The sequence below is a fragment of the Puma concolor genome, chromosome D1 (genome assembly GCF_028749965.1).
Source record: "Puma concolor isolate L17-30 chromosome D1, mPumCon1.1.hap2, whole genome shotgun sequence".
Classification (NCBI taxonomy): domain Eukaryota; kingdom Metazoa; phylum Chordata; class Mammalia; order Carnivora; family Felidae; genus Puma; species Puma concolor.
In genome coordinates this window covers 731,767-746,297 of record NC_141676.1, presented here as the reverse complement: position 1 = coordinate 746,297, position 14,531 = coordinate 731,767, and the positions used below count along the sequence as shown (strand labels likewise).

Genomic DNA, 14,531 nt, shown 5'->3' with positions numbered 1-14,531 from the left:
CCGCGAGCAAGTCCCACACACCCCACACGACCCACTCCGGCCCGACGCCGTCCGCTGTCCCCACCAGCGCGCGTTCGACAGGTCCCCCCACGGGCACGTCCTTCCGCACCACCTCCGCCAGGCCAACCCCGCCGCGCCCCGAGGCCACACGGTCCACGCGCCCTGCCCCCTCCACCACGTCCTCGGTGACGCACACCACCCACCGACTCATCACCCCAACCCACTCGGAGACCCACCAGCCCCACTCCACCGGCAGCCCTCCCCTCTCCTCTTCGGCAACGCCCTTCGTGCCCGGCACTGGCACACGGCCCACGCACACGACACCGCCACTCACTCGGACCACCCAGACGCCTAGCTCAGTCACCACCACCAAAACCTCCAGCGTGCCCGGGACACCTCCTTCCGCCCCCGTCCCCACGCAATCCTCACCCTCTCCCCACACCACCGTCTCCCCAACGCCCCCCAGGTCCGGAACCACGACCCCCGTGACACACACCGCGACACACACGGCCACCGCGAGCAAGTCCCACACACCCCACACGACCCACTCCGGCCCGACGCCGTCCGCTGTCCCCACCAGCGCGCGTTCGACAGGTCCCCCCACGGGCACGTCCTTCCGCACCACCTCCGCCAGGCCAACCCCGCCGCGCCCCGAGGCCACACGGTCCACGCGCCCTGCCCCCTCCACCACGTCCTCGGTGACGCACACCACCCACCGACTCATCACCCCAACCCACTCGGAGACCCACCAGCCCCACTCCACCGGCAGCCCTCCCCTCTCCTCTTCGGCAACGCCCTTCGTGCCCGGCACTGGCACACGGCCCACGCACACGACACCGCCACTCACTCGGACCACCCAGACGCCTAGCTCAGTCACCACCACCAAAACCTCCAGCGTGCCCGGGACACCTCCTTCCGCCCCCGTCCCCACGCAATCCTCACCCTCTCCCCACACCACCGTCTCCCCAACGCCCCCCAGGTCCGGAACCACGACCCCCGTGACACACACCGCGACACACACGGCCACCGCGAGCAAGTCCCACACACCCCACACGACCCACTCCGGCCCGACGCCGTCCGCTGTCCCCACCAGCGCGCGTTCGACAGGTCCCCCCAAGGGCACGTCCTTCCGCACCACCTCCGCCAGGCCAACCCCGCCGCGCCCCGAGGCCACACGGTCCACGCGCCCTGCCCCCTCCACCACGTCCTCGGTGACGCACACCACCCACCGACTCATCACCCCAACCCACTCGGAGACCCACCAGCCCCACTCCACCGGCAGCCCTCCCCTCTCCTCTTCGGCAACGCCCTTCGTGCCCGGCACTGGCACACGGCCCACGCACACGACACCGCCACTCACTCGGACCACCCAGACGCCTAGCTCAGTCACCACCACCAAAACCTCCAGCGTGCCCGGGACACCTCCTTCCGCCCCCGTCCACACGCAATCCTCACCCTCTCCCCACACCACCGTCTCCCCAACGCCCCCCAGGTCCGGAACCACGACCCCCGTGACACACACCGCGACACACACGGCCACCGCGAGCAAGTCCCACACACCCCACACGACCCACTCCGGCCCGACGCCGTCCGCTGTCCCCACCAGCGCGCGTTCGACAGGTCCCCCCACGGGCACGTCCTTCCGCACCACCTCCGCCAGGCCAACCCCGCCGCGCCCCGAGGCCACACGGTCCACGCGCCCTGCCCCCTCCACCACGTCCTCGGTGACGCACACCACCCACCGACTCATCACCCCAACCCACTCGGAGACCCACCAGCCCCACTCCACCGGCAGCCCTCCCCTCTCCTCTTCGGCAACGCCCTTCGTGCCCGGCACTGGCACACGGCCCACGCACACGACACCGCCACTCACTCGGACCACCCAGACGCCTAGCTCAGTCACCACCACCAAAACCTCCAGCGTGCCCGGGACACCTCCTTCCGCCCCCGTCCACACGCAATCCTCACCCACTCCCCACACCACCGTCTCCCCAACGCCCCCCAGGTCCGGAACCACGACCCCCGTGACACACACCGCGACACACACGGCCACCGCGAGCAAGTCCCACACACCCCACACGACCCACTCCGGCCCGACGCCGTCCGCTGTCCCCACCAGCGCGCGTTCGACAGGTCCCCCCACGGGCACGTCCTTCCGCACCACCTCCGCCAGGCCAACCCCGCCGCGCCCCGAGGCCACACGGTCCACGCGCCCTGCCCCCTCCACCACGTCCTCGGTGACGCACACCACCCACCGACTCATCACCCCAACCCACTCGGAGACCCACCAGCCCCACTCCACCGGCAGCCCTCCCCTCTCCTCTTCGGCAACGCCCTTCGTGCCCGGCACTGGCACACGGCCCACGCACACGACACCGCCACTCACTCGGACCACCCAGACGCCTAGCTCAGTCACCACCACCAAAACCTCCAGCGTGCCCGGGACACCTCCTTCCGCCCCCGTCCACACGCAATCCTCACCCACTCCCCACACCACCGTCTCCCCAACGCCCCCCAGGTCCGGAACCACGACCCCCGTGACACACACCGCGACACACACGGCCACCGCGAGCAAGTCCCACACACCCCACACGACCCACTCCGGCCCGACGCCGTCCGCTGTCCCCACCAGCGCGCGTTCGACAGGTCCCCCCACGGGCACGTCCTTCCGCACCACCTCCGCCAGGCCAACCCCGCCGCGCCCCGAGGCCACACGGTCCACGCGCCCTGCCCCCTCCACCACGTCCTCGGTGACGCACACCACCCACCGACTCATCACCCCAACCCACCCGGAGACCCACCAGCCCCACTCCACCGGCAGCCCTCCCCTCTCCTCCTCGGCAACGCCCTTCGTGCCCGGCACTGGCACACGGCCCACGCACACGACACCGCCACTCACTCGGACCACCCAGACGCCTAGCTCAGTCACCACCACCAAAACCTCCAGCGTGCCCGGGACACCTCCTTCCGCCCCCGTCCACACGCAATCCTCACCCTCTCCCCACACCACCGTCTCCCCAACGCCCCCCAGGTCCGGAACCACGACCCCCGTGACACACACCGCGACACACACGGCCACCGCGAGCAAGTCCCACACACCCCACACGACCCACTCCGGCCCGACGCCGTCCGCTGTCCCCACCAGCGCGCGTTCGACAGGTCCCCCCACGGGCACGTCCTTCCGCACCACCTCCGCCAGGCCAACCCCGCCGCGCCCCGAGGCCACACGGTCCACGCGCCCTGCCCCCTCCACCACGTCCTCGGTGACGCACACCACCCACCGACTCATCACCCCAACCCACCCGGAGACCCACCAGCCCCACTCCACCGGCAGCCCTCCCCTCTCCTCTTCGGCAACGCCCTTCGTGCCCGGCACTGGCACACGGCCCACGCACACGACACCGCCACTCACTCGGACCACCCAGACGCCTAGCTCAGTCACCACCACCAAAACCTCCAGCGTGCCCGGGACACCTCCTTCCGCCCCCGTCCACACGCAATCCTCACCCTCTCCCCACACCACCGTCTCCCCAACGCCCCCCAGGTCCGGAACCACGACCCCCGTGACACACACCGCGACACACACGGCCACCGCGAGCAAGTCCCACACACCCCACACGACCCACTCCGGCCCGACGCCGTCCGCTGTCCCCACCAGCGCGCGTTCGACAGGTCCCCCCAAGGGCACGTCCTTCCGCACCACCTCCGCCAGGCCAACCCCGCCGCGCCCCGAGGCCACACGGTCCACGCGCCCTGCCCCCTCCACCACGTCCTCGGTGACGCACACCACCCACCGACTCATCACCCCAACCCACTCGGAGACCCACCAGCCCCACTCCACCGGCAGCCCTCCCCTCTCCTCTTCGGCAACGCCCTTCGTGCCCGGCACTGGCACACGGCCCACGCACACGACACCGCCACTCACTCGGACCACCCAGACGCCTAGCTCAGTCACCACCACCAAAACCTCCAGCGTGCCCGGGACACCTCCTTCCGCCCCCGTCCACACGCAATCCTCACCCACTCCCCACACCACCGTCTCCCCAACGCCCCCCAGGTCCGGAACCACGACCCCCGTGACACACACCGCGACACACACGGCCACCGCGAGCAAGTCCCACACACCCCACACGACCCACTCCGGCCCGACGCCGTCCGCTGTCCCCACCAGCGCGCGTTCGACAGGTCCCCCCACGGGCACGTCCTTCCGCACCACCTCCGCCAGGCCAACCCCGCCGCGCCCCGAGGCCACACGGTCCACGCGCCCTGCCCCCTCCACCACGTCCTCGGTGACGCACACCACCCACCGACTCATCACCCCAACCCACTCGGAGACCCACCAGCCCCACTCCACCGGCAGCCCTCCCCTCTCCTCTTCGGCAACGCCCTTCGTGCCCGGCACTGGCACACGGCCCACGCACACGACACCGCCACTCACTCGGACCACCCAGACGCCTAGCTCAGTCACCACCACCAAAACCTCCAGCGTGCCCGGGACACCTCCTTCCGCCCCCGTCCACACGCAATCCTCACCCACTCCCCACACCACCGTCTCCCCAACGCCCCCCAGGTCCGGAACCACGACCCCCGTGACACACACCGCGACACACACGGCCACCGCGAGCAAGTCCCACACACCCCACACGACCCACTCCGGCCCGACGCCGTCCGCTGTCCCCACCAGCGCGCGTTCGACAGGTCCCCCCACGGGCACGTCCTTCCGCACCACCTCCGCCAGGCCAACCCCGCCGCGCCCCGAGGCCACACGGTCCACGCGCCCTGCCCCCTCCACCACGTCCTCGGTGACGCACACCACCCACCGACTCATCACCCCAACCCACCCGGAGACCCACCAGCCCCACTCCACCGGCAGCCCTCCCCTCTCCTCCTCGGCAACGCCCTTCGTGCCCGGCACTGGCACACGGCCCACGCACACGACACCGCCACTCACTCGGACCACCCAGACGCCTAGCTCAGTCACCACCACCAAAACCTCCAGCGTGCCCGGGACACCTCCTTCCGCCCCCGTCCACACGCAATCCTCACCCTCTCCCCACACCACCGTCTCCCCAACGCCCCCCAGGTCCGGAACCACGACCCCCGTGACACACACCGCGACACACACGGCCACCGCGAGCAAGTCCCACACACCCCACACGACCCACTCCGGCCCGACGCCGTCCGCTGTCCCCACCAGCGCGCGTTCGACAGGTCCCCCCACGGGCACGTCCTTCCGCACCACCTCCGCCAGGCCAACCCCGCCGCGCCCCGAGGCCACACGGTCCACGCGCCCTGCCCCCTCCACCACGTCCTCGGTGACGCACACCACCCACCGACTCATCACCCCAACCCACCCGGAGACCCACCAGCCTCACTCCACCGGCAGCCCTCCCCTCTCCTCTTCGGCAACGCCCTTCGTGCCCGGCACTGGCACACGGCCCACGCACACGACACCGCCACTCACTCGGACCACCCAGACGCCTAGCTCAGTCACCACCACCAAAACCTCCAGCGTGCCCGGGACACCTCCTTCCGCCCCCGTCCACACGCAATCCTCACCCTCTCCCCACACCACCGTCTCCCCAACGCCCCCCAGGTCCGGAACCACGACCCCCGTGACACACACCGCGACACACACGGCCACCGCGAGCAAGTCCCACACACCCCACACGACCCACTCCGGCCCGACGCCGTCCGCTGTCCCCACCAGCGCGCGTTCGACAGGTCCCCCCAAGGGCACGTCCTTCCGCACCACCTCCGCCAGGCCAACCCCGCCGCGCCCCGAGGCCACACGGTCCACGCGCCCTGCCCCCTCCACCACGTCCTCGGTGACGCACACCACCCACCGACTCATCACCCCAACCCACTCGGAGACCCACCAGCCCCACTCCACCGGCAGCCCTCCCCTCTCCTCTTCGGCAACGCCCTTCGTGCCCGGCACTGGCACACGGCCCACGCACACGACACCGCCACTCACTCGGACCACCCAGACGCCTAGCTCAGTCACCACCACCAAAACCTCCAGCGTGCCCGGGACACCTCCTTCCGCCCCCGTCCACACGCAATCCTCACCCACTCCCCACACCACCGTCTCCCCAACGCCCCCCAGGTCCGGAACCACGACCCCCGTGACACACACCGCGACACACACGGCCACCGCGAGCAAGTCCCACACACCCCACACGACCCACTCCGGCCCGACGCCGTCCGCTGTCCCCACCAGCGCGCGTTCGACAGGTCCCCCCACGGGCACGTCCTTCCGCACCACCTCCGCCAGGCCAACCCCGCCGCGCCCCGAGGCCACACGGTCCACGCGCCCTGCCCCCTCCACCACGTCCTCGGTGACGCACACCACCCACCGACTCATCACCCCAACCCACTCGGAGACCCACCAGCCCCACTCCACCGGCAGCCCTCCCCTCTCCTCTTCGGCAACGCCCTTCGTGCCCGGCACTGGCACACGGCCCACGCACACGACACCGCCACTCACTCGGACCACCCAGACGCCTAGCTCAGTCACCACCACCAAAACCTCCAGCGTGCCCGGGACACCTCCTTCCGCCCCCGTCCACACGCAATCCTCACCCTCTCCCCACACCACCGTCTCCCCAACGCCCCACAGGTCCGGAACCACGACCCCCGTGACACACACCGCGACACACACGGCCACCGCGAGCAAGTCCCACACACCCCACACGACCCACTCCGGCCCGACGCCGTCCGCTGTCCCCACCAGCGCGCGTTCGACAGGTCCCCCCACGGGCACGTCCTTCCGCACCACCTCCGCCAGGCCAACCCCGCCGCGCCCCGAGGCCACACGGTCCACGCGCCCTGCCCCCTCCACCACGTCCTCGGTGACGCACACCACCCACCGACTCATCACCCCAACCCACCCGGAGACCCACCAGCCCCACTCCACCGGCAGCCCTCCCCTCTCCTCTTCGGCAACGCCCTTCGTGCCCGGCACTGGCACACGGCCCACGCACACGACACCGCCACTCACTCGGACCACCCAGACGCCTAGCTCAGTCACCACCACCAAAACCTCCAGCGTGCCCGGGACACCTCCTTCCGCCCCCGTCCACACGCAATCCTCACCCTCTCCCCACACCACCGTCTCCCCAACGCCCCCCAGGTCCGGAACCACGACCCCCGTGACACACACCGCGACACACACGGCCACCGCGAGCAAGTCCCACACACCCCACACGACCCACTCCGGCCCGACGCCGTCCGCTGTCCCCACCAGCGCGCGTTCGACAGGTCCCCCCACGGGCACGTCCTTCCGCACCACCTCCGCCAGGCCAACCCCGCCGCGCCCCGAGGCCACACGGTCCACGCGCCCTGCCCCCTCCACCACGTCCTCGGTGACGCACACCACCCACCGACTCATCACCCCAACCCACCCGGAGACCCACCAGCCCCACTCCACCGGCAGCCCTCCCCTCTCCTCTTCGGCAACGCCCTTCGTGCCCGGCACTGGCACACGGCCCACGCACACGACACCGCCACTCACTCGGACCACCCAGACGCCTAGCTCAGTCACCACCACCAAAACCTCCAGCGTGCCCGGGACACCTCCTTCCGCCCCCGTCCACACGCAATCCTCACCCACTCCCCACACCACCGTCTCCCCAACGCCCCCCAGGTCCGGAACCACGACCCCCGTGACACACACCGCGACACACACGGCCACCGCGAGCAAGTCCCACACACCCCACACGACCCACTCCGGCCCGACGCCGTCCGCTGTCCCCACCAGCGCGCGTTCGACAGGTCCCCCCACGGGCACGTCCTTCCGCACCACCTCCGCCAGGCCAACCCCGCCGCGACCCGAGGCCACACGGTCCACGCGCCCTGCCCCCTCCACCACGTCCTCGGTGACGCACACCACCCACCGACTCATCACCCCAACCCACTCGGAGACCCACCAGCCCCACTCCACCGGCAGCCCTCCCCTCTCCTCTTCGGCAACGCCCTTCGTGCCCGGCACTGGCACACGGCCCACGCACACGACACCGCCACTCACTCGGACCACCCAGACGCCTAGCTCAGTCACCACCACCAAAACCTCCAGCGTGCCCGGGACACCTCCTTCCGCCCCCGTCCACACGCAATCCTCACCCTCTCCCCACACCACCGTCTCCCCAACGCCCCACAGGTCCGGAACCACGACCCCCGTGACACACACCGCGACACACACGGCCACCGCGAGCAAGTCCCACACACCCCACACGACCCACTCCGGCCCGACGCCGTCCGCTGTCCCCACCAGCGCGCGTTCGACAGGTCCCCCCACGGGCACGTCCTTCCGCACCACCTCCGCCAGGCCAACCCCGCCGCGCCCCGAAGCCACACGGTCCACGCGCCCTGCCCCCTCCACCACGTCCTCGGTGACGCACACCACCCACCGACTCATCACCCCAACCCACCCGGAGACCCACCAGCCCCACTCCACCGGCAGCCCTCCCCTCTCCTCTTCGGCAACGCCCTTCGTGCCCGGCACTGGCACACGCCCCACGCACACGACACCGCCACTCACTCGGACCACCCAGACGCCTAGCTCAGTCACCACCACCAAAACCTCCAGCGTGCCCGGGACACCTCCTTCCGCCCCCGTCCACACGCAATCCTCACCCTCTCCCCACACCACCGTCTCCCCAACGCCCCCCAGGTCCGGAACCACGACCCCCGTGACACACACCGCGACACACACGGCCACCGCGAGCAAGTCCCACACACCCCACACGACCCACTCCGGCCCGACGCCGTCCGCTGTCCCCACCAGCGCGCGTTCGACAGGTCCCCCCACGGGCACGTCCTTCCGCACCACCTCCGCCAGGCCAACCCCGCCGCGCCCCGAGGCCACACGGTCCACGCGCCCTGCCCCCTCCACCACGTCCTCGGTGACGCACACCACCCACCGACTCATCACCCCAACCCACTCGGAGACCCACCAGCCCCACTCCACCGGCAGCCCTCCCCTCTCCTCTTCGGCAACGCCCTTCGTGCCCGGCACTGGCACACGGCCCACGCACACGACACCGCCACTCACTCGGACCACCCAGACGCCTAGCTCAGTCACCACCACCAAAACCTCCAGCGTGCCCGGGACACCTCCTTCCGCCCCCGTCCACACGCAATCCTCACCCACTCCCCACACCACCGTCTCCCCAACGCCCCCCAGGTCCGGAACCACGACCCCCGTGACACACACCGCGACACACACGGCCACCGCGAGCAAGTCCCACACACCCCACACGACCCACTCCGGCCCGACGCCGTCCGCTGTCCCCACCAGCGCGCGTTCGACAGGTCCCCCCACGGGCACGTCCTTCCGCACCACCTCCGCCAGGCCAACCCCGCCGCGCCCCGAGGCCACACGGTCCACGCGCCCTGCCCCCTCCACCACGTCCTCGGTGACGCACACCACCCACCGACTCATCACCCCAACCCACTCGGAGACCCACCAGCCCCACTCCACCGGCAGCCCTCCCCTCTCCTCTTCGGCAACGCCCTTCGTGCCCGGCACTGGCACACGGCCCACGCACACGACACCGCCACTCACTCGGACCACCCAGACGCCTAGCTCAGTCACCACCACCAAAACCTCCAGCGTGCCCGGGACACCTCCTTCCGCCCCCGTCCACACGCAATCCTCACCCTCTCCCCACACCACCGTCTCCCCAACGCCCCCCAGGTCCGGAACCACGACCCCCGTGACACACACCGCGACACACACGGCCACCGCGAGCAAGTCCCACACACCCCACACGACCCACTCCGGCCCGACGCCGTCCGCTGTCCCCACCAGCGCGCGTTCGACAGGTCCCCCCACGGGCACGTCCTTCCGCACCACCTCCGCCAGGCCAACCCCGCCGCGCCCCGAGGCCACACGGTCCACGCGCCCTGCCCCCTCCACCACGTCCTCGGTGACGCACACCACCCACCGACTCATCACCTCAACCCACCCGGAGACCCACCAGCCCCACTCCACCGGCAGCCCTCCCCTCTCCTCTTCGGCAACGCCCTTCGTGCCCGGCACTGGCACACGGCCCACGCACACGACACCGCCACTCACTCGGACCACCCAGACGCCTAGCTCAGTCACCACCACCAAAACCTCCAGCGTGCCCGGGACACCTCCTTCCGCCCCCGTCCACACGCAATCCTCACCCTCTCCCCACACCACCGTCTCCCCAACGCCCCCCAGGTCCGGAACCACGACCCCCGTGACACACACCGCGACACACACGGCCACCGCGAGCAAGTCCCACACACCCCACACGACCCACTCCGGCCCGACGCCGTCCGCTGTCCCCACCAGCGCGCGTTCGACAGGTCCCCCCACGGGCACGTCCTTCCGCACCACCTCCGCCAGGCCAACCCCGCCGCGCCCCGAGGCCACACGGTCCACGCGCCCTGCCCCCTCCACCACGTCCTCGGTGACGCACACCACCCACCGACTCATCACCCCAACCCACTCGGAGACCCACCAGCCCCACTCCACCGGCAGCCCTCCCCTCTCCTCTTCGGCAACGCCCTTCGTGCCCGGCACTGGCACACGGCCCACGCACACGACACCGCCACTCACTCGGACCACCCAGACGCCTAGCTCAGTCACCACCACCAAAACCTCCAGCGTGCCCGGGACACCTCCTTCCGCCCCCGTCCACACGCAATCCTCACCCACTCCCCACACCACCGTCTCCCCAACGCCCCCCAGGTCCGGAACCACGACCCCCGTGACACACACCGCGACACACACGGCCACCGCGAGCAAGTCCCACACACCCCACACGACCCACTCCGGCCCGACGCCGTCCGCTGTCCCCACCAGCGCGCGTTCGACAGGTCCCCCCACGGGCACGTCCTTCCGCACCACCTCCGCCAGGCCAACCCCGCCGCGCCCCGAGGCCACACGGTCCACGCGCCCTGCCCCCTCCACCACGTCCTCGGTGACGCACACCACCCACCGACTCATCACCCCAACCCACTCGGAGACCCACCAGCCCCACTCCACCGGCAGCCCTCCCCTCTCCTCTTCGGCAACGCCCTTCGTGCCCGGCACTGGCACACGGCCCACGCACACGACACCGCCACTCACTCGGACCACCCAGACGCCTAGCTCAGTCACCACCACCAAAACCTCCAGCGTGCCCGGGACACCTCCTTCCGCCCCCGTCCACACGCAATCCTCACCCACTCCCCACACCACCGTCTCCCCAACGCCCCCCAGGTCCGGAACCACGACCCCCGTGACACACACCGCGACACACACGGCCACCGCGAGCAAGTCCCACACACCCCACACGACCCACTCCGGCCCGACGCCGTCCGCTGTCCCCACCAGCGCGCGTTCGACAGGTCCCCCCACGGGCACGTCCTTCCGCACCACCTCCGCCAGGCCAACCCCGCCGCGCCCCGAGGCCACACGGTCCACGCGCCCTGCCCCCTCCACCACGTCCTCGGTGACGCACACCACCCACCGACTCATCACCTCAACCCACCCGGAGACCCACCAGCCCCACTCCACCGGCAGCCCTCCCCTCTCCTCTTCGGCAACGCCCTTCGTGCCCGGCACTGGCACACGGCCCACGCACACGACACCGCCACTCACTCGGACCACCCAGACGCCTAGCTCAGTCACCACCACCAAAACCTCCAGCGTGCCCGGGACACCTCCTTCCGCCCCCGTCCACACGCAATCCTCACCCTCTCCCCACACCACCGTCTCCCCAACGCCCCCCAGGTCCGGAACCACGACCCCCGTGACACACACCGCGACACACACGGCCACCGCGAGCAAGTCCCACACACCCCACACGACCCACTCCGGCCCGACGCCGTCCGCTGTCCCCACCAGCGCGCGTTCGACAGGTCCCCCCACGGGCACGTCCTTCCGCACCACCTCCGCCAGGCCAACCCCGCCGCGCCCCGAGGCCACACGGTCCACGCGCCCTGCCCCCTCCACCACGTCCTCGGTGACGCACACCACCCACCGACTCATCACCCCAACCCACTCGGAGACCCACCAGCCCCACTCCACCGGCAGCCCTCCCCTCTCCTCTTCTCCATCTCCTCACAACACCAGGTCAAATTTTGTCTCCCGCAGCCTCGCATCCTCAGGCACCCCAAGCCTGTCACACACTGCATCCATTTCCTTCCCGCCTGTCCCCACTCCCAGTCAGTCCTCCCTTACCTCCCTCCCCACCTCTACCCCACCCTTGTCGAGTTTGTCTGCCTCCAGCACCAAGCTCCTTCCTTCGTCACCCAGGACCACACCCAGCCCCTTCACGTCCCACACTCTGACTTCCCAGTCTCCCACCTCTCAGTCTACGTCTCTCACCTCCCAAACCCCCACGTCTGGCCTCTCGTCTTCCACCCTGGGAATGACAGCCATCCTCAGTTCTCCGGTGACCAACCTCACCACCGGACAGTCTAGCTCCAGTGTGCAGCCGACCACCGTGTTCCTGCCCGGCTCCACCCCGAGCCGTGGAAGCTCGTCCTTTCATACTGTGGAGTCATGGTCGAGCCGGGGCACCCCCGTCTCACCCCTGGCCTCCTCTCCGACCAGGTCCCCAGGTGAGGAGTATCTCTGGGGCCCACTCTGCCATCTTGGCTTCCTCCAGTGCAGCCTGGTGACTCTGGAGCGTACCCTCGGTCTCTCCCCCCGGGGCCCCCGCCTCTTCCCTTTCTCCCAGCCTTTTGGGACCTCTTGGGCCGTGCCTTTCTCTCCCAGCCCGCACTCCCCACGCGGCTGTGCTCCATCCAGCCCTCCCCACACATTGCCGACAGCAGCTCACTGGTCATCGCGGCGTGGGATCTCCTTTGTCCCCCAGCAAGCCTCCTTTCTCCTGGGTCGGCAGGCCACACGGCAGACTGAACCTCTTCCCTTACGTTCCACACGGGCAGCGCCTGATGTCGGCGCTGCTCTGCCTGCCGCCGGGGTGCCAGTGGCGGCTTGCCCAGACTGTCTGCCGGGGCCCCTCCTTGTCCCTTCCGAGAGGACAGACCCCTGCAGGGAGCTTCCGAGATGCTCTCTCTCCTCCAGGATATTCACGTCCTCCCCGTTCCCCCCCGGCTCTGGTCCCAGCTGACCAGAGACGCCCATGTGCACAGGTCAGTGTTGGGCCATGAGGGTAGGAGCCTGAGTGTAACTCAGCAGGGATCAGGAAACCCTTGACCTCGGGGTACCCCCAAAATAGCCAGCTTCCGGAAGGAACACACCACATGAGAGAGCATCAGCCTTGGTTCCCATGCACAGCTGTGAGGTCCGAGGGCAGCAGCGCTGGAACAAGGGGACACGGCCTGGGACAGGGGCTATAGTGCAGGGGCGAGGGCCCCGGGGAGACCGCACTGTGGGCAGGCAGGCATCCTGACATCTTGTGAGCAGCAGCGGCTGTGAAGCTTGCAGCTTGCTCCCTCCTCACTCATGGGAGCCTCGTGAATCCCCGCCTCACTCCTCCTGCCCCCTGGGAGGGTCAGAGTGTGTCGCCCCCCACACGTGCATTAGGGCTGGCAGCTGACCACACCTATCTGCCTCCCAGGGATCTGCTCGGTGAAGGAGCTTCAGGAGGAGGTCACGTACAAGGGGTGCACGGCCAACGTGACGGTGACCCGCTGTGAGGGCTTCTGCCCCTCCTCCGCCAGGTGAGCTGCTGGCCCCAGGCTGCGAGCCTCCCCCATCTGAGCGCGTGCCAGCCAGTCAGGTGGCCAGGCCGGCGCCTCAGCCTGCCTGGGGCAAAGGCAGACCCTCTCCTGACTGCCCGGGAGCTGGGGAGGCCAGCAAGGGCAGGGGGCACGCTCCTCAGGGCCCCCTTGGCCCAGGCACTTGGCACCGCCCTTCTCCCTGGAGCCGTCCAGGAGGAGCAGGGGTCGCACTGCGGGGCTGGTTGGGGAGGAGCAGGAGGAGCACTCCCGGGGCAACGGCCCTGACCCACGCTCCCGGCTGTGGCTTCTTTGTAGTTTCAACGTTCACACCGAGCAAGTGGATGTGCACTGCAGCTGCTGCTACCCTCTCAGCTCCTACGAGAAGCAGGTCGTGCTGCCCTGCCCAGACCCCGGAGCACAAGGACAGCGGCTGGTGCTCACGCTGCAGATGTTCAGCAGCTGTGCGTGCCACCCCCGGCGCTGTGGGGACTAGGGACACAGACCCCGGGCGTGAGGACGAAGCGCCGCTCTCGACACCACCCGCCCTCTCCCACCCCCGACGCTGGCTTGTCGTGCCCGGCAGCCCCCCCCCCCCCCCGCCATTGCTCCCACGGGGCATAGCCTCAACGAGCCCCCGCACCCGGCTCGGCGGGGCACCTCAGGGGAAGTGCACTGCCGAGAAGGGCTGCGGACGCTGAGCGAGCCCAACAGACTGGAATGAACTGGTGGCCCCCTGAGCACGCCCGTCGGTCATCCTCACGACCTCCCAACCTGTGACGGTGGCCACCCGCCCCTGCCAGAACTGGGCCCGGGAAACAGCCTGAGTGGGGGCAGTGAGAAGGCCACTCTAGGGGGAGGCCTGAGAAGACGGGGCACAG

At 70.1% G+C, this 14,531-nt stretch overlaps 1 protein-coding gene across 1 annotated transcript in view; it reads left to right on the top strand.

Annotated features, from left to right (window-relative positions):
- The window catches only part of MUC6 (mucin 6, oligomeric mucus/gel-forming), a 34,871-nt gene extending 20,684 nt beyond the window's left edge, over positions 1 to 14,187 (top strand). The window contains 2 exon segments of the mRNA XM_086679313.1: positions 13,526 to 13,653; positions 13,969 to 14,187. Of these exon segments, the coding sequence (XP_086535439.1) occupies positions 13,526 to 13,653; positions 13,969 to 14,146 (306 nt within the window). The 3' untranslated portion in view covers positions 14,147 to 14,187.
- The last annotated feature ends 344 nt before the right edge of the window (positions 14,188 to 14,531 follow it).